Source organism: Heloderma suspectum, chromosome 5 (genome assembly GCF_057233095.1).
Source record: "Heloderma suspectum isolate Gila_16-S chromosome 5, 16-S_ref, whole genome shotgun sequence".
In the NCBI taxonomy this organism is placed as follows: Eukaryota; Metazoa; Chordata; class Lepidosauria; order Squamata; family Helodermatidae; genus Heloderma; species Heloderma suspectum.
In genome coordinates this window covers 86,822,806-86,848,981 of record NC_139462.1, presented here as the reverse complement: position 1 = coordinate 86,848,981, position 26,176 = coordinate 86,822,806, and the positions used below count along the sequence as shown (strand labels likewise).

At 44.0% G+C, this 26,176-nt stretch overlaps 2 protein-coding genes across 8 annotated transcripts in view; one reads left to right on the top strand and one right to left on the bottom strand.

The window, feature by feature from the left end:
• SNX25 (sorting nexin 25) overlaps positions 1-17,383 on the bottom strand; it is an 89,149-nt gene extending 71,766 nt beyond the window's left edge. For 2 of the 4 annotated variants that reach the window (XR_014792148.1, XR_014792149.1), the window contains exons 1-3: positions 15,356-16,227; positions 4,093-4,177; positions 581-797 (exon numbers count right to left, since the gene is read on the bottom strand). Coding sequence is in view for 2 of the 4 variants with exons in the window: in XM_084856601.1 (XP_084712727.1) it covers positions 581-797; positions 4,093-4,177; positions 15,356-15,865 (812 nt within the window). In the remaining 2 variants the exon portion in view is untranslated. Of the gene's footprint in view, positions 1-580; positions 798-4,092; positions 4,178-14,101; positions 14,214-15,355 lie in introns of all 4 variants that reach the window. The other 2 variants (XM_084856602.1, XM_084856601.1) reach the window with 2 other exon arrangements.
• The window catches only part of CFAP97 (cilia and flagella associated protein 97), a 31,814-nt gene continuing 21,955 nt past the window's right edge, over positions 16,318-26,176 (top strand). Inside the window, exons 1-4 of one of the 4 annotated variants that reach the window (XM_084856605.1) lie at positions 17,498-17,615; positions 18,358-18,470; positions 21,734-22,631; positions 22,724-22,795. In XM_084856605.1, coding sequence (XP_084712731.1) covers positions 21,764-22,631; positions 22,724-22,795 — 940 coding nt within the window. In that variant the 5' untranslated portion in view covers positions 17,498-17,615; positions 18,358-18,470; positions 21,734-21,763. Of the gene's footprint in view, positions 16,426-17,497; positions 18,315-18,357; positions 18,471-21,733; positions 22,632-22,723; positions 22,796-26,176 lie in introns of those variants that run through there. The other 3 variants (XM_084856606.1, XM_084856603.1, XM_084856604.1) reach the window with 3 other exon arrangements.

The following is a 26,176-nucleotide window of genomic DNA, read 5'->3' as shown; positions in this document are numbered from 1 at the left end:
GATAACTTCATTTGCCTCTCTTTAATCAAGGTCCTGACTCACTAAACAAAAAGGGCTACAATTGGCAAAATTCACTTTTTATAATAAAGTATTTAGAACATAAAAAAATCTTCCCACAATCTCCATTTAAATGAGCCTAGCCATAATTCTGACCTTGGTGGGATCAAGGTCTTGCCATTGATCACACCAAGGTCAAAATTATGACAGCACTACACACACACACACACACACACAGATCAGCTTGTGGCACATCAGCACAAGAGGCACAGGTAAGCAAGTTTATGAAACGCTCAGATGGGAGTACGAGGGCCACATGGGCTTGACAGGAGATTAGGATGAGGCGTACAATCCTGCCTGCCTCTCTGATAATGCACTGCTCTCTGGCTGGGTAAACTAGACACCAGCCAACCGCAAGATGCAGGGACGGGTGCATGTGGTATATATGCACCTGGCTTGTAACACCCTTGCCAAATAGGTTGGTCCTCATTGCTATAGTTGCTCTTTGTCTTGTCTCAAAGCAGTCTTTGCCATTCCAATACAGTTCAAACAACAAGCAGTAGAAAAAATGTAAACTAATTACCTGGAATTGGCTGCTTTAAGGTCACAGAAGTGGGTGAACAAAACTTTCACTACATCATTGCAGACGACTTTAACTACATCAATGTGACTGAGCCTGTGTCGCAGCTGTTTGGCAACTTCCCAGAAGTCTTCAGATAGCAGGTGGTATAACTGTCCCTCATCTCTGCTGAGGTGCCCATACCAAGACAAAATGTAATCTCTGTAGCTGTAGTCAAACACTGAAACAAAAGCAACACCAAAGATGAAATTGCAGTATTTAGTCTGGAGCCTTACAAAAAGGCACAGCGATGAACGGTCAGCACTGGAAAAGCCTCCCTGTTTTCACCTTCCAGTTTTATATTTTCTCCCTTTTCCAGAAATAAGGAAAGAAAACAATACTACAATACAAGAAATCGGACCCTGAGAGATCCCTGAGAAGTCCAGAGGGAAAGCCTGTAAAGGCACGATCCTATGCATGTTTAAACAGAAAAAAGTCCTACAACTCGCAGCATGCCGTAGTCATGACTTCTCCCCCAGACGTTTTTCTGTCTAAACAATACATAGGATTAAGTCCAAACTGGATTTGGTCAGTCAGCCACCTGAATAAACCTCCCAAATGCCATTGCAATTACGTGCAAACCAAGACATTATTCCACAGCTGTACTGCACCCAAGGTATGGTCTTAGAGCACATGATGCAGCCACCTTGGCGAAGCTAACCAGATCTAGATCTGGTCGGTGTCTGGATGAGAGACTGCCTGGGAACCCAACATAGGTGGAAAATAAATGTACTATAATTAGGGTACCCAACATTTTTTCCCTTGTATTTCTGCATCTGTGGTGGGAAAACATCACTATCCCAGTACTTAATACATCATATCTGGATGTTCCCCCATCCCCCACCTCTGCACAACCACTACAATAGAAAGTGCTGCACAGAAGATGAGAATCACAGCACCTATTAATTGGAAAATGCCTGTGATATCACCATGATGGGGCCTCTCCCCCTGCCATTTTTGTGACTCTGAAGCATTCTAATTTCCTTTTTTTAAAGAAATCCTTTATGAAGAATTTTAGTAGTAAAAACTAGACTATTCCTGCAGTCCATAAAACACAGAGAAATTATTAAGACCAGCAAAGCTACTTCCTATCAGTGCAACACAGCCTTTGCAAGTCATTATTCATTTACGGATAGATGCTGTTACGGATAGATGGTAAAAGAGATGATTCTTTATGAGCTGGTAACTAAACAGAAGCTGTGTCTCCACCCTTTGCCAATTAAATGGTTTGGACATTGCTTTTTGGAAAAATAATTTTTAGGCTACATGATCCGTATTATATTAGAGACACACACATTAAGTACATATCAACACTGTATTTTCTTTTGCAAATGAATACATGCGCTGTTTAAACTGGTTGTCACAGACTTTGGCAGAGACAATCAAATGGATAAAATGAATCGTGTCTCTTACTCCAGTGCCTGTCCTAGCTGCCTGCCTGCCCATTCCATAGGGAACTTGCTGCTACAAGAACTGGACCCTACTCTTGATGATGGGGGGGGGTCAACCTCATTTTCCCTTAGACAAAGGATCCCTAATATTGAAGAGATAACAATACAAAAAGAGTTTTTTTTAAAAAAAAAAAAAGAACAGAAACCTACAAATCTATAAAGAGGAGGAGGAGCCAGGCATGTTCACCAGCATCAAGGCTATTGCTATTTGTTTGCTTATTAAAATGTTTATAGCCTACCTTATTTATTAAAATGTTTATAGTACTGCCACAGAGATTACGTTCCATGCGTCCCAGCCAACCTACCTTTGACAATGGCAGGATGTGCAGAAGGGCCCCCCCAACAGTCAAAGCAGATAGGTAAGTTCATGTGGAAGGAAACAATCCTTTGAGTTTCCTGGGCCCAAGCCATTTAGGATTCTACATGTAATCAGCAGCACTTTGAATTGAGCTGAGAACTGACTGGAAACTAGTGAAGGTGATATAACAGAATCACATGCTCCAAAAGAAAACCCCACCCAGCTCAAATCACAACCCTTCCTACAGCATTTTGCACCAATTGTAGCCTGCGCCTAAGCTGTGCAAAAAGTGCTCCTGGCCACAGCTACTTCCTAAGCATCCAGGAGCAAAGCTGGGTCTAAAGCACATCCAAACCGTGTACCTGATCCTTCAAGGATAGTAAAACGTGACCCAGAACAGGTTGTACACCCCTATTCCTGGATCAGCAGACCTATTTACCAAGAACACCTCTGCCTTGCTCAGTTAGGTGTCAGTTTCTAGGCCACATAGAGTCCATCATCAATTTCCCCACTGCAGCCCCCACCATCTCCAACACTACTACAAAGGGTCCTCCAGAGGAGGTCTTCACACACTTCAGGAGGATGGAGAAACTGAGACCCAAAAGTGCTCCATTCCATTGGTACAATTCCATTCATGGAACTCTGGATCCAATCCCATGTCTGCCGTAGCCAATGACAGCACAATTGACATTCCAGTTCTCTGCTACTAGCTGCACAATCTGAAGTACTGGGAGGCAGGTTCTCACATTTTTAATTTTAAAAAACCTATTACCCTTACAGTGGAATACTGGGAGTGATAACTTCTTATAAAGTAACTGACTATCATCTAGTCCAGGGGTCTCCAATGCTGCACCCACTGATGTCACTGGGCCCACAAGGCCAGGCTGAGGTGCCTGCCAAGCTACTGTTGCGCCTACATAAGCCTATGGAGCGATTCCTCACAGGGAATGAAAAAGCTCCCCTGCAAAAAAAAAAAAAAAAGTCTGGAGGGGCAAATTTGCACCCCCCACGAAGGACCCTTGGAACAACAGGGCTCTTGGAGGGGGTGGGGGTGACCCCCTCCAGTCGATTTTTGGCAGGGGGCTTTTTCTCACCCTGATTAGGTGATATTGCTCCATTCAGTTGTATGGGGATAGGGAGAGAGAAAGAAAAACAAACAAACAAACAAACAAGAAAGAAAGAAAGAAAGAAAGAAAGAAAGAAAGAAAGAAAGAAAGACCGGCCAGAGAAAGTGGTGGGGAGGAGAGAGAGAAAGAGGATCAGAGAGAGGGCAGGGGGGAGCCAAAGACAGAGAGAAAGGAAGGTAAAGCAGCCAGAGGAACAGAAGGAAGCAAAGAAAGAAAGAAAGAAAGAAAGAGAGAGAGAGAGAGAGAGAGAGAGAGAGAAAGAGACAAGTCAGAGAGAGAGAAGGAAAGAAAGAAGAGCCAGAGAGGGAGAGAGAAGAGCCAGAGACGGGGGGGGGGGGGAGAGAAAGAGAGAGAAGAAAAAAGAAAAAAGACAGTAAGACAGAGAGAGAAACCAGAGTGGGTAGCGCACATGGGGTGCACATTCATACATACACACAGATAAAGCAAACTCCCAACATTTTTGTGATCACTGTAGGGGGAGGGGAGGCAGTCAAATTTGTTATGGTGCCCAGGGTGTTTTTCCAAAATGCCAAATGTGCCCACAGGCCCAAAAAGATTGGATCCCTGATCCAGTCTTAAATGATCCTAGAAGAGACTTACCTTCTTTCAGAGCTTTATCCATGTTATGGGAAATCATCATTCTCCTTGATTGGACAGGTTCCTGTGCATTTCCAGATGTACAGTTCTGGAAAAAAGAAAAACACACACATGCTTAAGACATGGTTGAACACTGCATGGGGGAAAAAGGAGTTGATTACTAAATCTAGCACAATCCATCCTGTGTTTGAGACACGTACAGCATTTCTACACCAGGCTAAAATACCACACCCTTACTGGGGTTTCTGCTTCGGGATTCCTTGCAGGATTAAGCTTGGCTCCTTTTCACATGGTTTCATCCAGGGTTTGTTTTTTTCTGGACAAGTTCTATATGTTTCATTATACAGCCACTAGATGGCGCTGCGATATAGAATAACTCCAGAATTTCACCAGAAAGTTATCGCACTGTGCAATCCCTTATTGCGTTTTCCCCGTAGAGAATTAAGCTACTATAATTGCCAGAAGAGGCAGGAGGGGCCCTGGAGATCGACAATGTTGTATAAAGGGCCTGCAAAAAACTGTGAGTGACCAATCATGAGTGCACAATAAAAGCTTCGTGTAGAAATGCTCCTAGCCAGGAGTCAGCGTGATGTAGTGGCTAGTGTTGGACCAGGAATCAGAGGATCTGGGTTCTAGTCCCTGCAGGGCCATGAAAGCTCACTGGGTGACTTTGGGCCAGTCACAGACTCTCAGCCCAACCTACCTCACAGGGTTGTTGTTGTTAGGATAAAATGGAGAGGTGGAGGATTATATACACCGCCTTGGGTTCCTTAAGGAGGAAAAAAGGCGGGATATAAATGTAATAAATAAATAAATATTACAAATAAGTTGCCACCATTAAACAGGAATTTTCCTTCAATGCTGGCGTTCCCAAAAGCCCTGGCCAGAATTCTGACTCCAAAGCTGCTCAGCTTTTTAATACATGATCTCAATGGGCAATTTGAAGCTTGCAAATACTTAAAATTATTTATTGTTCAAAAATAAGCATACTATGTAAACTGAAAGAGCCAAGATCTGTATTTCATAATGTAAAGATTTACGGAGGGGAGCTGCTTAGCTCATATAAGAAACGCCAACCAGGCCGGAGCAGATCTGACAGTCACAGTACAGGAGAGAAGAATATCACCATTTATTTGTTGAAGTCATACAAGTCAACGTTTTGCATGTTGAAAGAATTTCAAGAAAAACAGCACCTCGAGAGGCTTCCTGTATTTCACGTTTTTGGCCAATAAACGCATATCTGAACAGACCACACATCTTCCCTTAAAGCTGAGCTTCTGTTGCAGGGGATCTCCCATTCTCCAGGAACTCAAAGAGCAATACTTTGTGAAAAGGAGAATTCAGCTGGTCCCCCAGCTAGCACAAGCACCCACTAGTACAGTGGTCTCCAAAGTGGGGTGCGCAAGCTGCCTGATAACTGAGTAGCCTCCCACTGCCCTGATGAGCTGCCATTGTGTGCAATAATGGCAGTGGTGAAGGCAGCAAGATGGGATGGGAGCAGAGAGGGAGGCTCCATGACATTTCTCTCTCGGCTCTAGTACTAGCCTGCCTCTGCTACGGCCACTGAGAGCAACTGCACCAATCTCTGCCAGGTATGGCAAAAGAAGGCGCAGTTGCTTGCTCAGCCATGGCACTGGAGCAGCTGCCATCCTGCCAAAGGACAGCAACTTTGTTCCAAATTTGCTGACCCTTTCTGTGATGACAAGTGGATGTCAGTAGTATGCTACCCAGCAGATATTTTGGAGAAAATAAACACACTTAGGGCACAATCCTATGCAGGTTTAGACAGAGAAAAGGCCTACAACTCCCAGCATTCCCCCGCCAGCCTTTTCTCTGTCTAAACACGCATAGGATTGTGCCCTTAATCTGTCCCTTCAAGGTAAAGGTGACATTTTAACAACGAGTGAGAAAGTAACCACTTTTTGAAAGAAACTCGTGCTATGGAGAGAGCGTGCTGAAAATGGATGTTTGGAGATGTTTCCATCAGTATGTGATTTTGTTGCTGAAAACGATGTGTGTCACTGATAAAAAGTGTGTCATATCTGCACACTTTAAAAACCTGGAAACAGAATTTTCTAACCTGTTTAAAAATCTTCCAAATGAAGAGTGGGTTTTGAACCCATTCGTTAAAAATATAAAAATGCAACACCTTCTGATTGGTTTGACATCAGGAAAGATGGAAATTTACTAGCTGAATTTCAACAAAAACCTTTGCATAATTGTTGGATGGGACTGAAAAATGAGTATCATGATTTAGTAAGCGCAGCCAAAGATGCACTTCTTCCATTTGGATCTATGTATCTTTGTGAGGTGTCTTTTTCAGCTATGACAGCCATAAAAACCAAGTATTGAAAAAGTTTTGAGAACACTGCACTAGTATGATATCTGAAGTATAAAATGATCAACATTTCATGCTTTAATTACAATATCAACCCACAAAAATATATATTTAGAGCTAGCCCTATCCAGATGGCTACAGGTAAGTTGCCATACTTGCATACACACATATTACACACGCACACGTGTGTGTTTATGTATATGTATATACACATACATACACACACAACATATAAGCAGATTATTCAGTCAAAATCTTGCAGATACTGAAATCTCTGCTCCCATACCATCCTTTCCCCAAAGGACTTCTGGGATGCAACGCGATGCAATTTGGGAGATCTGTGAATTTGTTTAAGTGAATAGCAGCCATTGGAGGAAGGGGAAGTACAAGCTGGATTTGGACCATGGTGCTGGGAGAGGGCGTTAACCCTTTCTGCCATGCCGTTTTCCCAGTTAAAATCCTCCCTCACAGTCTGTCAGTCTCGGGTGCGGGGCTGGGGGGGCACAGAAGCATAGTCCACTGCTGTGCAAGAGGATAACAGGCTACGTGCAATCTGAAAGAGCGATCAGAAAATAGAAATTTTCTGAATGCAAAAACCAGGGCCATTTCATATCTTACTACTGTTAACATGCTATAACGATGCAAGGAGCAACCTTAGACTGAATCAATTAATTGGTCTTTCTGGACTACATACTACTTAGGTTGACCGGGACAAGTATCTTCTTTCCAAGGCTGAAATCCTAAATACTCGTACTAGGGAGGAAATCACACTGAACTCAAATCAGTCTTACTTCTGAGCAAGTGTCCTTAGGACTACACTGCTTCCGAGTCGATTGAACTTGGAACATTCTACATGTAAAACAAGTGCTCCACTACCAAGATATAGCCTCTCCCTTTAGAGGTATGTTATGGACTGCTAACACTACCACATTTGAAATGCATACACAAAGTCTTTTCTCTTTATGTATTATGAAGATATGAAGCTGTTTTACCCTGTCAGACTACTGGCTCATTTAGACCAGTACTGTCTACTCCAACTGGGAGTAGCTATCCAAAGACTCAAGAGGTCCTTCCCAGCTAATGAAAAGCGCCATAAAAGCAATATACAAGGCTTAAAAACCTTGGGGAAATAAAAAGGTTCTGGCGACAAAATGACATCAAAAGTGGGGCTACGTAAGCCTCCCTGGGGACAGAATTCCAACTCAGGATGCACTGCTGAGCAAAACCTTTCCCCTCTAGCTACCCTCTGCATTTCAGTTGGCTGGGCACTCAAAGAAGGGACTCCCTTGAAGATCTTAGCGTAGAGGCAAGCACATATACAGGCAAGTGGTCCTTAAGGTCCCAAGCCATGAAAGGCTTTAAGGTCAAACCAAGTGCCACCACTGAGCTGTAGCCTTTCCCCAAAGGTTTTGCAGACATCCAGCACACTCAGTAAAAACCAGTTTGGTGCATATTTATCCCTTCCTCTTGATTTTTCTCAAATGATGCTGGAAAAAAAAGAAAAACAACTCCCACAACCAAACCCATCTATGATTTCTATGATGCCATGAGGAAAACAAACCTGCCATGAAGTCAGGATATAAAGGATATAATGATCTTGGACTGTCCACAAAAAAAAAATCTACTTCAGTCTAGGGACAGAGATTAAAAACCGAGTTGCACAAGAAGTAATATCCAATGAGTCACACATGCTTAATGTTTAATACTGAGATATTTAATATTCTTCACCACAGGATCCAAGTCTCTGGATGTCCACTAATGTCAGATTTAACTTTGGTAATTAAGAGCTATTGCTTCTAATAAAATTTTAGTATTTGTTATCCAAGCTTTATTTAAGAATAGAATACGCAATTCCTACTGAAGTATCTCCCTGCATAACTATCGCCAGGTTTGAACGATCATATCTTCGCTTAACAAGCCAAGATATGAATGAGCCTTTTTCTGTATACTCAAGCCACTTCATTCTTCAAGCAAGTCAAAACAGGAAGCTTCTAATTACCCATCATTTCTTGCTTCAGCTCAACTGGGAAACCATGGTTACCAGCTTCAGAACAAGCCAGGATATTATAAAACAGTTTGAAGATGGTTTAATATCCTGGCTTGTTCCAAAGCTGGTAACCATAGCTTCCCGGTTCAACCAAAATGGTTAATTACAGGTTTTCTGTTTTGTGCTGCAAAGGGAAAAGTGAAGGGGTTGTGTGTGTGAGCAAAAAACTTGTTTGTATCTCAGCTTACTGAACTGACGTGATTGTCTGAACACATCTCATGTGGCAGATCTTTATATGCACGAGGGCCACTTCCATTTTTTCCTAATATATGCCTCGTCTCCTAATGTTCACTAACCATGTAGCTTATATTTGGGGCAGCATCTAAAAAAGCTACTTTAAGCATACACTGTAGGATTTCTAAAATTAAAGAAATCCCCCTCAGATTCTAACCACCCTCGCCATGCCATATCACAACATGATTTAGAAAGTCCCCTCATTCCCAGGTGATTTACTATGCAGCATGCATAGGTAGCTGATATTCAAGAGAAGCAACCCAAGGCATCCTTGGGCATGTGAAATTAGTTGCATGATTCTTTGGATCCCATCCTTTATTGACAACTAGGTTCATAATGGGAAACTGCTACAATATTGAGTAATAGAGAGGCTGAGGGAAAGGGTTTGTTGGAGTGTTATGTTTGTAATGTAGCAAACTCTTCCTACTCCTTTAGGATTTTTTTTTTTTAATCTTGACTAGAATTATACAGCTAGAGAAAGTACAATCTCACTGGGCAAGGATTTAAACAAAAAGCTTAGTAACATCAGCAAATAGCTTAGTAACATTTTGTGTGCTAGTAACTTTTGTGGACTTACTTGCAAGTCTGGTCTCATCTGTATTAACAAGTTTGTTAAACCAGAAAGCTGTAGTTATTTTGACCCAATCTAGATAAGTTAGCTGTGTTAAAAATGTTCAAGTCTCCTCTGTGGACTTCTGTATGTCACGTACACCTGACAATTTTTACATAGTTAAATCAGCCACTTCATTGCAAAATTGTTCCTAGGCTACCTATCTACAAAAAAATGAACTCTGAACTCTGAACTCTACCAATCCTCAGTGCAACAGAGTACGATGGATACTCTTCCACCATACTTTTATCTCCTAAAAGAACCAAGATCAAGGACTAGCCCAGAAAGGAATAATTCAATATTCTGGCACATCTCGCAAGTCTACCATATTATGGGTGGTTGAGGTCTGCTCATCCCCTTAATGTTTTCTAGAAGGCTCCAATTAAAGTCAGTATTCCGTAAAAGCGTCTTCCCCTTCATGACCTAGAAGCTAAACAATTGCTAATCCCCCCCACACTCTCCCCCTATGTTTAAAAGTTACTATCGTCTTTCACAGGTGTCCCTCATTGTGAAGAACAACAGTCTAAGACATTTGGGCATCTTCAAAAAAAAAGCTTAGGTCTCCCCTATCCCTCAGCCCTGCATGGGCTTAACTCCATATCCAGACAAACACAAATAACTCAAACACAATAACAAATAATACAGAGAAGAGATACTGCAGGCAAAACACATGGATAAACTGCTCATGACATAATACTACCTTATTCTGTGCACCTTCTCTAAATGCTAGCCAGGGCCAGTATTTCAGGTAATTAAAACTATTCTGGATTTTAGAACCTATGGGTCAGCAACTTTGTTGGTGCTCAATTCTCAAATGCTTCCTTGAACGCAAGGCAAAGATAGGGTCTAGTGGTCACTGGTATTGCTGTTGCAATTATCAAACTTTGGTTCCAAGAACTACGTAATTTCCTTGGTGTTTTCAACACAAGTTGCATTTGTGATCTACTTGTTGCCATGCCTTCCTAATAAGACTAGAGTGTATTTGCTGAAATTGACATTTTACTATTTTTATACTGCATTTTATTGAAGTTGGGATGACGTATTTTTATTATATACCACTTTGGTAAATTCTTTTGTTAATCAGTATATTCATTTATTAAAATAAATAGAAACAAATGTGATCTAATTTCCTGGCCAAGATACTAACTGTGCTTCATTTGCCAGCCATAACACTGGCCTTTAAAGAAATGACTCAAAAAAGCCAGTTTACCTTCAAATTGCAATCTAAATGCCCCAAACCCAACATCATACATGTCTAGTAAAGATGGACAGCCAGCCAGTTAAAAGGATGGGAAGGATGTTTGAGAAGGAAACAGATGTATATAAAAGAATGCCAAAACAAAGAACAAAGGGTACATTTATTAGTGAAGTGCTACCAAAGTAGTACGCACTTGCGACTAACCAGTATGTCTGCTCCTCTACCCTGCAAGGTAGTACAAGCTGCAAGATACCTTTTTGTCTGTACTCCTCAGAGGTAGTACCATACCCACCCCCACATATTTCTAACTCTTATGGAATATTAATATTGAACCACTCATACCCTGGATATATGAAAAGTTTGTGAAGGATTTAATTCTACTAGCTAACACTTCCATTACCAAAACAAAAGATGTCATTCCAAGGTTACCTTTCTACAAGCAATCAGGAAATTACCCCCCATCTGAGAATGTTATCAATGAACAGAATCTAAACTAGAAGGACAAGGAGCATTCATTCCTGAAGACTAGAACGCAAAAGGTATGCTGGGCCATTATGCAAAGATAGCAGTTATCAGGAACTACACACTTCCTCTCACTTTAGAATGAAACTGATCCCATTACTAAAGGCCGATCAGCAGTTTAAGTATACAAACCAGCAAGGACACAAAACTATAGTATAGCCATGAATACACTTTCACAAGCAAGCAACAGTGTGGCTAATGCACTACCACAAAGGACACATGGGCCAGCAAATTCTTTGCAGGCTAGTAACTCCCATGGGCTTATTTGCAAAACTATTCTACAAACTCAGCAACTGGACTGTAAAAATATGAGATTTTTTTAAAGATGTACTTCCAATTAGGCTATATTAGCAGGTGAGGAATTATTTTTAATAACTCCGAGAGTATCACAGTCCCCAGGACTGCTGACAGCAACTGCCTGTAGATTTACATGCAAAGACTGCATAGAGCCCAGCCATCGCACCCAATAGAAAGCTTTTGGTTACACATTTATTTTGGTGGCAGAAGAACATCTTCTTGATCTTTTTTAGTTTAGGGGTGATGAGTTGAACCAAGCCAAGTAGTGCAGCATAACAAAAGCTGTTGTTAAGAAGGAAGCTTGGAGGTATTAATTTTTTCTACAGGTAACATGGTTCTCCTTCAGATGTTTCAAACTGAACTGTGGTATCAGAGTTTACAGTGGAATTTTTCCATATTTTAATTTATCTGAAGTGTACGTAACATACATTTTGTGCAGCATATATATATCCCATTAATGTGGGTGGGAAAGGAATCAAACTATATGGTTGGTGCAGACAGCAACTTGGCACAATTTCATTTTGTTTGGTGTACAAACAATAAGTTTGGAATCAGTGCACATGACTCCTCTGCTTGTCATGGCCAGGTTTTTTCTGGACTCACAGTAGCTGGCTGGTTGTGGCCAACATATTTGATGACCCAATCATAAAGAGCAGACACCAAAGTTGCAGGGAAAAGCAGACAACAAAGCAAGGAGGTCATGATAACTGGCTCTTATCCATTACAATCTATGGAGAGTTACCAGATTGCAGCAGGGATAAGCAACTTCCGGCACTAACCACACAATACAAGTGTCACAGATAGCACATCCCATAGTGTCTGAATTCAATAGCACTCACAAAATTCAAGACAACGAATGAGCTTCCCAGAGATGCTCGCCTAGCACCTTCATTGTACTCTTTTCAGTGCCAGATAAAGACCTTCTTTTCCCAGCCATTTTACCCTTTCAGTTTCTGTTGTTTTAAATCTGTTACTGTATCTTAAATCTTTGCACTGCTGTTAGGTTTTATTTTGGTTTTTATTTTATTTATACCGTAATTTTAAACGTTTATATTGTATTTTATCATCTTGCATTTTATGGTTTTAACCCAGAGAGCTTTGGCTACTGGCCAGTATAGAAATGAATACTACAGAGTAAGAAAAATAATGCCCTTAGAAGTTCAGCTCCTATTTGTCCATCAAGTTGAATGTATAATTCCTAAGCAAATGCTTCACACTGACAGTTCTCCTATGGATGTAATTTCTCATACAAATACTGCATAGGCCAGGAGTGGGGAGCCTATTTCAGCGAAAGGGGTTAATTTGATTTCGGAGAAGCTCTCACGGACTGCATTCCTGCAGTAGTTGGGGCTGAAGGCAAAGGGGGTGGTGCCAAAGGCAAAGGGGTAGAAAAATAGAAAAAGTATGAGCATATTATAGTGTAAAGCTCTTATTGTCAGTAACTAAGCCTTAGGAGAGGCATTTCAACCTTTTGAATGGGGAAAAAACTGCACAAAACCCAGAAAACCACCAAATGATAGTTGGTTGGGAGAAAGGGGGTGGGCTGGGGAAGGGTGCATGGCCGCCTGCAGAACCCTGGAGGACCAGACTGGAACCTCAGGAGGGCCAGATTTGGCCCCCAGGCCTGGGATTCCTGATGCATGGCATTGGTCCTGAATCGGATGCAATCACAACTGCAGCAACAATGTCTACTTGTGTCATTAGCACACATGATGAGGTGCACACACCTTTTCCTAGAGGGAAGTAATATACATGCAGAAAAACTGTCAAGGTGAAGCAGGTTAAATGCACCATTTTTGTGGTCAACTTATGTGAACTGTTTTCAGCAGATCTGATACGCCAAATATGCAGCCGACCGGTTGACTCAAAATTTAAAACATGGTTGAGTGTATCAACAGTTGATCTATTTACATTTTGGAACAAGAACACCTTCCCCAAACGTAAAATATATTTGTATATAAATCACAGTGAAGCAAGATTTCCTTCATCGAGCAGGAAGTTGGATTAGATGGCCTACAAGGCTCCCTCCAATTCTATGATTGGTGGTTCATGTGCTTAATTTAATCCAGATCAACTGAATATACTTCCTAATAAACACATTTGAGGTTGAGATGAATCAAAGGTGGGGAAGGGGGGAAAGAAGTACATTACCAAATTAAAGGATTTGGATTTGCAACATATTTTTTCCCCTCCATGGAAATCTATGTACCAAAAGTGCAATGAGGTATGAAATCTTGAACCATCTGAGAGCAGCATGTCCATATGGGGGCTTGCCCAGGCCCAATGTGCTAATTCAACACAGCCAGTACCTACAACCTGAATGTTAACTGTGGCGGTTCAAGTGCTGATCCAGTAAAGGATTCGTGGTTTTTTGCTAGGTTCTCTATGGCCTAGTGCTCATTTGAAGTTGTAAATCTGTGTCTGGGCTAGACCATTTCAGCCTGCAGATGGTGGCAGAATGCTCCTCCATTAAAAAAAAAAACCTCCAAAAAAAAAGAACCAAGGGCGCAATCCTATGCATGATTAGACAGAAAAAAGGCCTACAATTCCCAGCATGCCAGAGCCAACTATGCTAGCTGGGGCATGCTGGGAATTGTAGGCCTTTTTCCTGTCTAAACATGCATAGGATTGCACCCGAAACGTCAAGGAGTAGATGAGCATCTAGCTTTGTAAGCGTAGAGTTGCGTGCTGGTCTGTTTTTGTACAGAGGTGCATTCCAACATATGAACTCCCACCAGCAGTGGTGCGCCCCACACAAAAGTTTACCACTTCACTGAGAACTAAGCCCGGATTGTGGAATATCATCGAAATCCTGTGCAACCCGGTTCCTTCCTTCCCCTGGTGCTGCTTCTCCCCCTTCTAATTTCAGGCCGAAGTGCTGAAACAGAACAGAGAAAAGGTTCTCCAAATCAATGCAGACACAGCCTTAAGCATTTTGGTGACTGAAACAGAAAATCCAAATGACATCCCCTATGGCAAAAATACGGTAACGATTATGAATTTTGCTACCCTTTAGTAGTACCCCAAAAGCATAATGGTATGCCTTAGGTGGGCCCCCTCCCCTTATCTGTTCCTACTGCCAGTTTGGATATAAAGGCCACATTCACATACAACACCTACTTAAACTAAACACTTGAATAAGGAGGTTAGAAATTGAGAGCCATAGTTGTCCGTATTTGATTCACAAACACATAGTATTATGCACTCTCTAAAAGACACACACACACACATCAAGAAATTGGCCAACTAATGCTATTGAACTGAACCAGCTCTAGAAAAGTATTTTTAATCCTGCTTGGAACAATAGACCAGCATTGAAGTTCTCTAGCCTGAAATAATCCTTTGAGATCTCAGGCACCACAGCCAAAACAACTGGAGCAGCTGCACTGTCACTGCACAGGCCAAACTGTGAGATCTCCATCATTCAACAGGGAAACTGAGGGATGAAATTAGGTGCCAGGATGCTACGCGCACACCTACTCCAAGCAGACAGACCCCCCCCCCCATCCCTCTGTTTGCACATAATATAAGGGAGATCTAACATGGATCATCGTTTTATGTAATGGTTACTTGCTAAAGGGATAGGTGCCCAAACACAGGTTTACCTGGAAGCAATACCCAAGGAATGAACTTGAGCACGCTCCGGGAGAGAGCGGAGGGCAGGAAGGCCTGGCATGCTATGGTCCATGGGATCACGAAGAGTCGGGCACGACTGAACGACTGAACAACAGTACCCAAGGAACCCTACACTCTAACCACAGATGCACGGGAAAGGCAGACGCAAGCTCCAAGTCGTTGTGAGAAAAGCATACTCTGTACAGGCTCAGAGGCACTCCATCCTACAGAGCCAAACATCTGAAGGAGGGCTGAGCCCAGGTGAATGCAGCCCTGTTGCTAAAGCTAAAGAACACATGCCAAGGGTTTGACACTAGGGGGGTAATATATGATTTCAGGGCTGACGGGGGAGGAGGGGAGCTGAGCCTAAGGAAAGGGATCTGTGGCTGGGGGCCACTCGCTTACCACGGGAGCTCGCAATGAAGAAGCGGCGTTTTCCCTTCCTGGATAGCGGCGGTTCCAGGCGGCTCGGAAATCTGGCGGGGGTCGGAGGCGGCCGCGGCTCTGGCTGAGCAGAGCCAGCAAGGTGCCGAGTAAGAAGGCGCTGGCGGCGCAGACCAGGTAAAGAACGAGCCGGAGCAGGAGCAAGGCCAGGGGCCGCTGCCCACCGGCCTCTTCCTCCTCCTTTTCTTCCTGCTGCTGGCCCAGATGGAAGAGGGACACGGCCAGCAGCAGCAGCCCCAGCCCGGCAGCCAGCATGGAACGGGACAAGCCGCGAGCCCCCGCCGCCGCCGCCTCTTCTTCGTCCTCTTCGCCGTCGCCCTCGGCCGCTGCTGCTGGGACGCTGCTGCTCTTGCAGGACTCGCCGCCGCCAGGACTTTGCGCTCCGGCGGAGCCGGAGCCCACGGCGGCGCCTGCTGAATCCAGCTGTCCGCTGCCGCTGCTGGAGGAGGTGTTAGCGGTGTCGGGGAACATGCTGCTCGAGGAGCCGCCGGGAACCAGCACATCTCCCGCCCTGGGGCCCCCTTCGCAAGGTCTCCTCTCCCCCGTCCGCGGCGGCGACCCTCTTCGTTCTCCGGCTCAAGGCACCGCGCCAGCCAAGGCCGGCCGGGCTCATGCCCGGGATCCCCGAAGGAAGCGATCTAGCCACTTCCCTCTGCTGCACCGCGAACAGAAGCTGAAGCTGCCGCCGCCGCCGCTGCTCCGGCCGGCCTTGGCTCTCCGGCTCTTCACGTCACACCCGGGAGCCAGCGGAGGCCCCACTGAGCCTGTTCGCGCGTCGGAGGGGAGGAGGAAGCGCCTGAAGGACAGCAGCCGCTGGAAACCCGGCCACGTGCGTTCCGGCAGGCAAGGCGGGGCCAGCCACAGAAAAAGCGGCGGCTCGGGGCTGTCCCTTTCTTCCGTTGGCTGGCTGTAGTGTCGATCTTAGTGCGAAGCGGTGAAGCAGCTCGGTGCCCTGGGGTTTGCCTCGCAAAAAGTGCGCCCTCTAGTGGAACTCTGGATTTTCCAGCTATTGCTATTCGGTGGTGAGGAAGGTAATGCTGTAAGAAGTCCTCGCATGCCTCTTATGTTTCCAGCTGCATTCTGTTGTTCAACCTCAGGCAGTACCCGGAGGGGCGGTGGTGATTATGATAGGCGATTTTCTACACCAACAGTTGTGCAGCCCAACCCTGTGCAATGGTCCTCAGTAAGTGTGCATAGATAAGACTGCAGCCCGAAGCATAATCCTAAGGCTGCAATAGCATATTTATCTGTGAGTAAACATAAGTAGGACTGCATTGTACGCATGTGTACTTGAAAATAAGGCTTGCAGGACTCGCAGTCTAATGACCACCCTATGCATATTTTCTCGGAAGTCAAGGCTCATTACTCTCTGGGACTGAGTGGCGATTAAGTGAATATTGAATTGCAGCCTCATAGCCCAGGCTTCATCAAGTCTATCTGTAGCTGAACCTGTGCCTGTTGAGCCTTAACCCCCAGTAAGCGTGCAGAGGATTGTACCGCGATGCATAATGTTTAGCCCGCCTCAACTCCCTTGAAAAAGAAAATGGGGACGATGTGAGGAAGTTCAGGAACAAAAATACCGCTTCGTTCGGCTTGATAACGGATTTTGATTTATCAGACCTTATCTTGTCACCAAAATCGAAGAGCTGAGCCAGCTAATAACGGTATACAGGAGCTATACCATGAAAAGCTGATGGCCTTAATACGTATAATAGACCTTTACTGGTCTTGTTTGAAGTTGTGCGATAATAAAAAAGGAAGGCTTGAGCTCCCTGCCTAAGCTGGGGATTACATACTCTATTTATGGAGTGTCAAGTCACTGCCACGTGGACAGATAAGGCCCTCTTCAGCAACCTACGGCTGCTTGGTTACGCTGTTGATGCTAGTCGGCTCAGCAGCGGAGCCTGGTAGCCTCAGGGCAGGGCAGACGCCGGCAGGCGCTTCCTTCAGCAGGCACCGCCGCCAGGCCTCAACAGCCGCGGCCGCCCTGAGGCAAACGGGGCTGGAGGCTGCCCCCTGCTGCACAGAAACGGGGTTTTCAGGCGCTCACCCGGAGACGGAAACTTCTGTTTCCCCTCTCCGCAATCCCTCCCTTTCCCGGTTACGCAAACGCAGAGCGAGCGGGAGAAGCCGAAGCCGGGCTCGGGTCGGGGGGCGGGAGAAGCGCCGCCTGAGAGGAGCTCAAGCGCGGCAGGCGCGCCCTCCGTTGCGCCGGCGGGCGGTGAGTACCCGGGCCGGCCGCGGCCTCGTGGCGGGGTCTGGTGGAAGGCGCTGCCCGCCTCAGCTGTGGGGAGGCTGGCGTTGCTGAGGCGGCTGCCGCGAAGCGCGGCCCCGCCGCCGCCGCGTGCCTCGCCCCGGGCGGCGTCCCCGCAGCAGAGCAGGAGGTTTGCTGGCCGTGCGTCGGTGTTTTCTCCAAATTAACGGAGAAGGGCAGTCAGGAGGGGCTGCTTGGCCGCCTTTCCCCGCCCCTCAGGAAAAGGGCGGGGGACGCTGTCCTGATTATTAGCCCGTCCCTGCGTGCACCCTTTATGTGCCTTCTTCGCAAGACTGAGCCTCTCCGTGATTTTAATCGCTTGCCTTCTGTGCGATCTCCGAATAATCATTAGGCTCTGCCTCGATCTGTGTGAGGCTGCCGCGCTATGGCTCTCAGCTGACTCGGAGGAACAGCCATAAGCCGGTGCAGGGCTCTGCTTTACGTGTTGCGGGCGGGCGCGTAGGTTGTATGACTGCCAGTTGTTCTGGACTCCACACCGACGCATCGCAAGCTGTGATTTTGCCACGGATCTGTGAAAGGTGGTCGGAGCCTGTTCATTTATTCACAAGGGCATGTGGCACAGCTCCTCTCCTCAGGGTGCAGGGGCTGGGTGACTTGTCTGAAATCATCCTGCTTGTGGGAAACGTACACGTTAGGGAGGGAAAGGTACGCTTGAAGTCACTTCTGTGTGATGTATTCCTTTGTGCAGGGAGATTTTGACGCGGGGACACAACGAACGGGCAGTCCTCTCCATGCACCCTCGGGCAGACCTGGGCTACACGTGTGTGGTGGCAGAGTGGACTCTGCCACTTCAGACAGCAGGTAGAGGCTGCCATTTTTGAATGAAACAAGTAGAACTCCCTGCAAGAAAATGGGGAAGGAACCATATCGGAGAGGAAAATTCTAGCCTAGGCTGCCCCATGTTGTGCTAGTTTTCTACTTTTAGGGATGATGGGTTGTTTTTATGTTTTTATCCAGGAGCATTGAAAATATGATTTCCCCCACCTCACATAGAGTACATACCACGTCAAGTCTGTACCACCTCATTTTTTCCCCCTGAAGTGAGAGAACTGAATTACTTGCCCTCCTAAGCATCAGATTTGAGTATGCTTTTTAAGGCAGTAAAACAATTTGTTACTGTCAGTAACAAACTCCATTCAAGTGGCTTTACCACCCCAGTTCTTTATCTGAATCCATGCCAAGAAAGGAGAGAGTGACAGCTCTGCCCCAGCACATGTGAAGAAGAGTACACTTAAACAGAAACAGGTAGCCTAATGCTGAGCAATGAAATCCAGCCCCAGTGCATTGTCTGTGGGGCAGGGTTTCCAGGTCAAAAGATGCTTTGTTTACCTCAAATCACAGACTTCTATAGTTATGGCAGAGTTTTATTCTGGCCCTGTCCTCCAGAATCTTGGAAGATGGGGCTGCCATTATGGTAGAAAAAAATGAGCAATCCTGTTTGTGGCAGGAGCATTGGCTTCTAATGTGTCTGCCCTACCCTTATTTATTGGCGGAATTTTTTTAATCCTCCATGATCACATTGTTAACATCGATCCTTTCTGCTTGTAAAACATAACAACATTTTCCATGGCTACAGTCGTTGTGCAGACTCCCAATATGCTTGTTTTCTGTGCACCTGCAGTTTGAAGCACGTGCATCTGTCAAATGTTCCCTACTGCCTCCCTCACTTTCAGCAATTCTACAAAAATAGGAACTGTAGCAATTATCAGAGGCTGAGCTTTTAAATGTGATTATTTCTACACATTGTATTTCTGTGGAAGCATTTTAATGGCTTTCTGTGTGGGGCTTTGAATGCAAGTGTCAGTTTGGTATGAAGCATGTGCTACATTTGGCAAGGCTCTGTGCACATTTAGATTGCATAAAAGGTCAAACAATGTTTAATTACAAATTCTTATCTTTTAATTGTTGATCTACATATATGAGATGGCAAAGAAACTTCTTCCCTCCTATCACATCTGCTGAAATTTTCAGCTTTTATGTATGTCTCATGACTGTACATACAAAAGCAATTATGATAGTGAACTAGCATATTCTGGTCATGCTAAATTAATCTCACTTGGTAGAAATGACAGGACAAGTAAATATTTGAAAGTGATATGCTAAGAGATTAACACCCCAATCCTGCATATGTTTACTTAAAACTAAGTCCCACTAAACTTAATGGGGTTTACTTCCAAGTAAGTGTGCCTAGTATTGCAGCCTTAATATGCTGCTAAAATGAGTTCATGTGAGAGAGCTCATTGGGGATGTTTGGACAATCACAGGGGGAAAAGAAGCCATTATGGCTTCACCCCCTGCACGTGCCACCCCCCCCCCCATTGTTTGCATAATTACCTATGCTGCAGTGCAGGTTGGTGTGTTGTGCGAACCTGGCATGCAGCACGGGTGGCTTCATACCCACTCTACAACCCCTACTGCACATCATGGGTTGTAGAGTGAGCATGAAGCGACCCCTGCTGTGGTGCATGCTGGGTTCACATAACATGCCAACCCACACTGCAGCTCAGGTAATTATGTAAACAATGGGCGCCCATATGGTACACGTAGGGGCGGGGGGAGAAGCTGTGATGACTTCTTTTCCCTCGTGCAAACCAAGACATAGTTGCATAATAGTTCCATAATTTAGCCGTTAAAAAGAAACATGTAGCATTTTGGTCTTGATAGTCAATGCCTATAAATAGCCACCTGCCCAGTCACCTGTGGTAAGTTGTCTCCAGGTTCTCAGGCAAAGAAGCTTTACAAAAAGTAGTTTTTAGGCACAGAAGTATGATAGGTCGCATGCTTGTTGACTAGTAACTTCTGTGGACTTATTTGCAAGTCTGAATTACCCCCAACATACTGATTCTGGGAGATGGGGTGAAACTAGTTCTTTCAACATGTTTTCTGGGTTACCCTGGTGCAGGTATGGGCAGGGTTCAGGCTTGTGAGATCTGTTTTGGGTTTTTTACTAGAACACTGAGGATTCAGGTGTACAAAATCGTGGCTTGGGGGCAGAGCCAGTTACCTATCGCCATGCACTGGGATCACTTTCATAAGTGCAAATCTACTATAGATGGGGGATTCCAATAGCTTAATTGAACAATAGGAAGTCGGGAACCTCTTCTAATCTACAGCAAATCATACAGAAATCTACCTTCTGTCCACCTCTGCTCAAACATATTTATGCAGCGTTATAACTGGTAGCCCAATCCTAAAAAAAATATGCAGTAGCATATCTGCTTGCAGTACCATTGTAGTATCATAGCAACTGCACTGTATAATTTATTATTGCCTGGTGTAGCAGTTAACTGATCGATGTGAGAAGTGGCTTGCAAACATTACTGTCTTCATGTCAAGCCACAGCTATGTGGAAGTGTTGCAGGTAACCTCCCATATAGGACCCGTAATATGCAAATAAGACCTCAGTTGAAAGATGGAAAGAGCTATGGCATCTGAGAGGCCATCTATTTTATTGTGGGTGTGGGCTTTCATCGGTAAGAGCCTGCTTCATTAGATGCCTTGAAAGTCCCAGTCACAATAAAATAAGACGTTTTTGTTTTACATGTAGCTTCCCTTTTAGAACCAGTTAGTTGAGGTTTGGAGGATGGCAACATCCCAGCTAAAATGTCAGCCTGAGGTTTCTGTGTAACTGCACATCGGTGCAAATATAGCATAAATGACAGATAGTATATAATATGATGTAACCAACAAATGCACTTTTCCTTAATGCAATATTTACTGTTTTAACTTAAATATATTTATCCTCTCCATTATTGTGAATTATACAGTTATTCATTTGGCACAGAACAGAACCTAGTAATTCCATACAATATCACATGAATGCAATTTATCCAGTGCAATTATATCCTTTTGCACGCTTTCATAACAAAATATCATATAGGCTATCATGGTATTTACAAAACAAAGATTAATCCTATGCATAGTGTTAAAGTTGGACTTATATACAAGGATGCAAACTGAAGCACGTGCGCATGTGTAAGGGTGATGTAATAAAGGTGTAAAGGAGAGATTCACAATTAAAAAAAAAAAGTATTGGTATAGTAATTTAAGTTTTCCATTTGCAGGAACAGTACTTTAGCAGTTTTCTTTTGGTCATGGACCAGTATGAAGATGTGTCAGATTGTGAAGTGGATCATTCCTTCTTTGATAGTGATTTTGAAGAAGTGGTGAAGAAAGATGGAGCAACAACAAAAATAGACTGGAAGGAAAGTGGTGAGCACGCACAAACAGAAGATGCAGGTGTAGGTAACCCTGACTTGAAAAAGGAAATCCAGATGGTGGAGGGTGATTGTACTAAGGAAGAAAGGAAAGAGAAAGAGGCAGACTCTCAGAAGGAACACACCTTAGAGAATGGCACTTCTCACCCTGAGAATGATGTGTCCTTGTTAGCTTCTTTAAATTCAGAGAATGCAAGTACATCTGGTAGAATTGCAGCACAAAGTGAAAGAATGCATGAAAAGAATATTCCAACTCTGGTTCCCCAAATACTTAAAGAATGTGATGAAAATTACTATACAGATGAAGAAGACAGCAGTGATGACAGCAGAAACCAGAGAGTTAGACTTAAGTTGTCCAAGCACTCTAATAGTGCAAAGGTTAACAGGAATATTGCAGCCAGTTCCTCCTCTTCCTCATCTTCCCCGTCCTATAGTTCTGATACAGATTGTTCAGACACAGGTTCTGATGGTTGCTTGTCAGACTCATCGTGCTCTTCTTCAAAAAAGAAAAGCCTGTGTAGTTTAGCGCTTCTTTCTCCAAGACCAAAATCTAGCCCAAGAATCAAGTCAGTGGAAGTAAAACCAAAGTTGGGTGACTGTACAGAGGAGTCTGAAGATACAGTGACTGATGTAACTCCTCTATCAACACCAGATATCAGTCCCATCCAATCTTTTGAACTTGCAGCATCCAATGATAAGAAACTAAAGGTTAAAAGACAAGAAAATGTGAACCAGGACTTATATGGTAAGCTTGAGGGATTTAAGTACAGCTTACAAATTGCAAAAACCGTTATAAGAACAATTATGGTCCATTCTTGAATTTCTCTTTCTCATTAGAACCCGACTTGGATCACAGATGTCAGCAAAAGGTCCTGCATGAAGCTATGGACTTGAATAATCTTTTGAAAGGTGACTTTTTCCTCTTAAAATAACTTTAAAAATGTGATCCCCCCAAGTTTTTAAAAAAATAGAATTACATTCTAATGTGATTTAATATGTGTGTGCCTGCTGTTATTTCAGATCTAAATAAAAAAATATTTTCAAGTTTCAGAGGGGTAGCTGTGTTAGTCTGTTTCAGCAAAAAGAACAAAGAGGCTTGTGGCACCTTAAAGACTAACACATTTATTCTGGCATAAGCTTTTGTGGACAGTGTCCATGAAAGCTTATGCCAGAATAAACGTTACTTTAACATGCCATAACACTCTTGATTATTTTCAGTGTTTCCTTCAGGTCTGCAGTACAGCAGAATTAATTATAAATACAGCCCTTTAAACAAGAGAAACATTTGTACAATTTATTATTTATTATATTTATATCATGCCTTTCCTCCAAGGAGCTCAAGGAAGAAATACAGTTCTTCCCCTCTGTTTTATGCTCTCAACAACCCTGTGAGGTAGGTTAGACTGAGAGATAGTGATTGGCTCAAGGTGAGCTTTATGACTGAGTGGGGATTTGAATCTAGGTCTCCCCAGTGCTATTTTATCCATGCAGTGACCTTGTGAGGCCACCATTATTTCTAGTAGTTATATATTAGAAATCAGGGTATGGGCAAAGAACTCTCTGACCATAGTAGCATCATAAATCGCACAATATAGACTCTAAAGCAAAATCTGGTATCCCATTCAGAAATGTAAAAATGCTGGCTGTTGTGTTTTTTAAAGAGTAATTGCTAGCTAGCTCCAGTTTCTAGCTGAGGATAGAAATCTAAAACTTATAGCCAGGTTCCACAAAAGGCTTAGAAACAAGAGGAGGTCTAAGGTTCTTTTGGTAGTGTCAGAAAGACATGCTTGTATTCAGCAGATCTCCAAGTTAATTCACAATCTAAATTCTAATTTCACAATCTAGATAAAAGCACATATATCCTGTAACACAAACTAGATGTGGTGAGGTGGAGGCTGCTCTGTGCCGGGGAGAAGAGAAGACATCCTTGTTTTCCCCTGGGCAGCTTTCCCTCCAGTGTTTCTTCATCTCATTCACAGGCCACAGTGACAGCTCAGTTCTTATTTTCTAGTGCTAGTTTTCAGAATGCTAGTTGTTGGTAGCTAAACTATAACAACCTTTCCTCTCCTATCTGAGGTTTATTGCTAAATCATTTATTGAGCTCTTGAGAGGCAATGATCAATGATGGCTCAACAGCTGCATTCAGACATGATGCTAAAGCATGTTACAATAATGAGCCTAGCCTCCCCAAGCTCATGCACTCCCCTGTTCTACTCCGGTGCAGCTGCAAGGAGGAGATTGGACATTTCTGCTTCCAATATAGATTAACTGCAATTTAATTATGGCTAGTGAAAACAAGCTACCCTCATAAATGGTGGTTTGAACTTGGCTTGTTTCCACTAATGATAGTTAAGATTGACCACAGTATGGTTGCATTTGAACAATAACATCCTGGCTTAATAAGCCAGGATATACATGACCTTCATACACCTATAAGCAGCCCCTTTGCTCCTTCTTTGTTCCTCCCTTCATCCAAGTAGGAAACAAACAAGGAAGTGCAGTTAAGCATAGCATCCCCTTATGTCTGAACCAGGCGCTGTGGTTAATGGCTTCCAAACAAGCCCAGATTCAGAAGCCCTCACTTGCTTTACTCACTTGCACAAAGGCAGGAGTGAAACAGGAGTAAAGGGGCTGTGTCCAGATTGGGCCTTTGTCCAGGTTCAGACAATATGGCAAACTGTGATGAATCTAAAAGATAAGCAAAAGCTTCCAAACTCCTCTTTACCACCAAGTCAGAGGAGGAGGGAGGAGTGCATGAGGTGCGAGGAGGCGAAGCTTCTTGTAATGCTAAACTATGATTTAGCATTATGCCCAAACCAGCTGAAAGAGGAGCCCTACTGGATCAGACTAAAGGCTTATCTAGTCCTGTTCCCATAGGCCAACCAGATGCTTACAGGATGCCTCCAAGCAGAACAAGAAGCACAACAGCATTTTCCCCATTGTGTTACCCAGCAACTGGTGTTCGGAGGCATACTGCCTCTGACACTGGAGGTAATATGTAGCCATCATGATCAGTAGCCTTTCATAGCCTTATTACCCATTAATTTGTCTAATCCACTTTTAATGCTGTGCGAGTTGATGGCCATTGCTACCTCTTGTGGTAGCAAATGTCCTAGTTCTAACTATTTTTATTTATTTATTTATTGCATTTATGTTGTTGTTCAGTCGTTCAGTCGTGTCCGACTCTTCGTGACCCCATGGACCATAGCACGCCAGGCCTTCCTGTCCTGCGCTCTCTCCCGGAGCGTGCTCAAGTTCATATTCATTGCATCGGTGATGCTATCTAGCCATCTCATCCTCTGCCGTCCCCTTCTCCTTTTGCCTTCAGTCTTTCCCAGCATCAGGGTCTTTTCCAGGGAGTTTTCTCTTCGCATTAGGTGGCCAAAATATTGGAGCTTCAGCTTCATTATCTGTCCTTCCAATGAGCACTCAGGGTTGATTTCCTTTAGGATGGACTGATTTGACCTCCTTGCAGTCCAGGGGACTCGTAAGAGTCTTCTCCAGCACCACAGTTCGAAAGCATCAATTCTTCGGCGCTCAGCCTTCCTTATAGTCCAGCTCTCACAGCCATACATTACTACTGGGAAAACCATAGCTTTGATTAGACGGACCTTTGTCGGCAAGGTGATGTCTCTGCTTCTTACTATGCTGTCTAGGTTGGCCATAGCTTTCCTCCCCAGGAGCAAGCGTCTTTTAATTTCATGGCTACAGTCACCGTCTGCGGTGATCTTGGAGCCCAAGAAAGTAAAATCTGTCACTGCTTCCATTTCTTCCCCTTCTATATGCCAGGAAGTGATAGGGCCAGATGCCATGATCTTAGTTTTTTTAATGTTGAGTTTCAAACCAGCTTTTGCACTCTCCTCTTTCACCCTCAACAAGAGGCTCTTGAGATCCTCTTCGCTTTCTGCCATTAGGGTGGTATCGTCTGCATATCGGAGGTTGTTGATAATTCTCCCGGCAATCTTAATTCCGACCTCTGATTCATCCAACCCGGCATTTCTCATGCTGTACTCTGCATATAAGTTAAATAAGCAGGGTGACAATATGCAGCCTTGTCGTACTCCTTTCCCAATTTTGAACCAATCGGTTGTTCCATGTCTGGTTCTTACTGTTGCTTCTTGACCCTCGTACAGGTTTCTCAGGAGACAGGTAAGGTGGTCTGGTACTCCCATCACTTTAAGAATTTGCCACAGTTTGTTGTGATCCACACAATCAAAGGCTTTAGCGTAGTCAATGAAGCAGAAATAGACGTTTTTCTGGAATTCTCTTGCTTTCTCCATGATGCAGCGA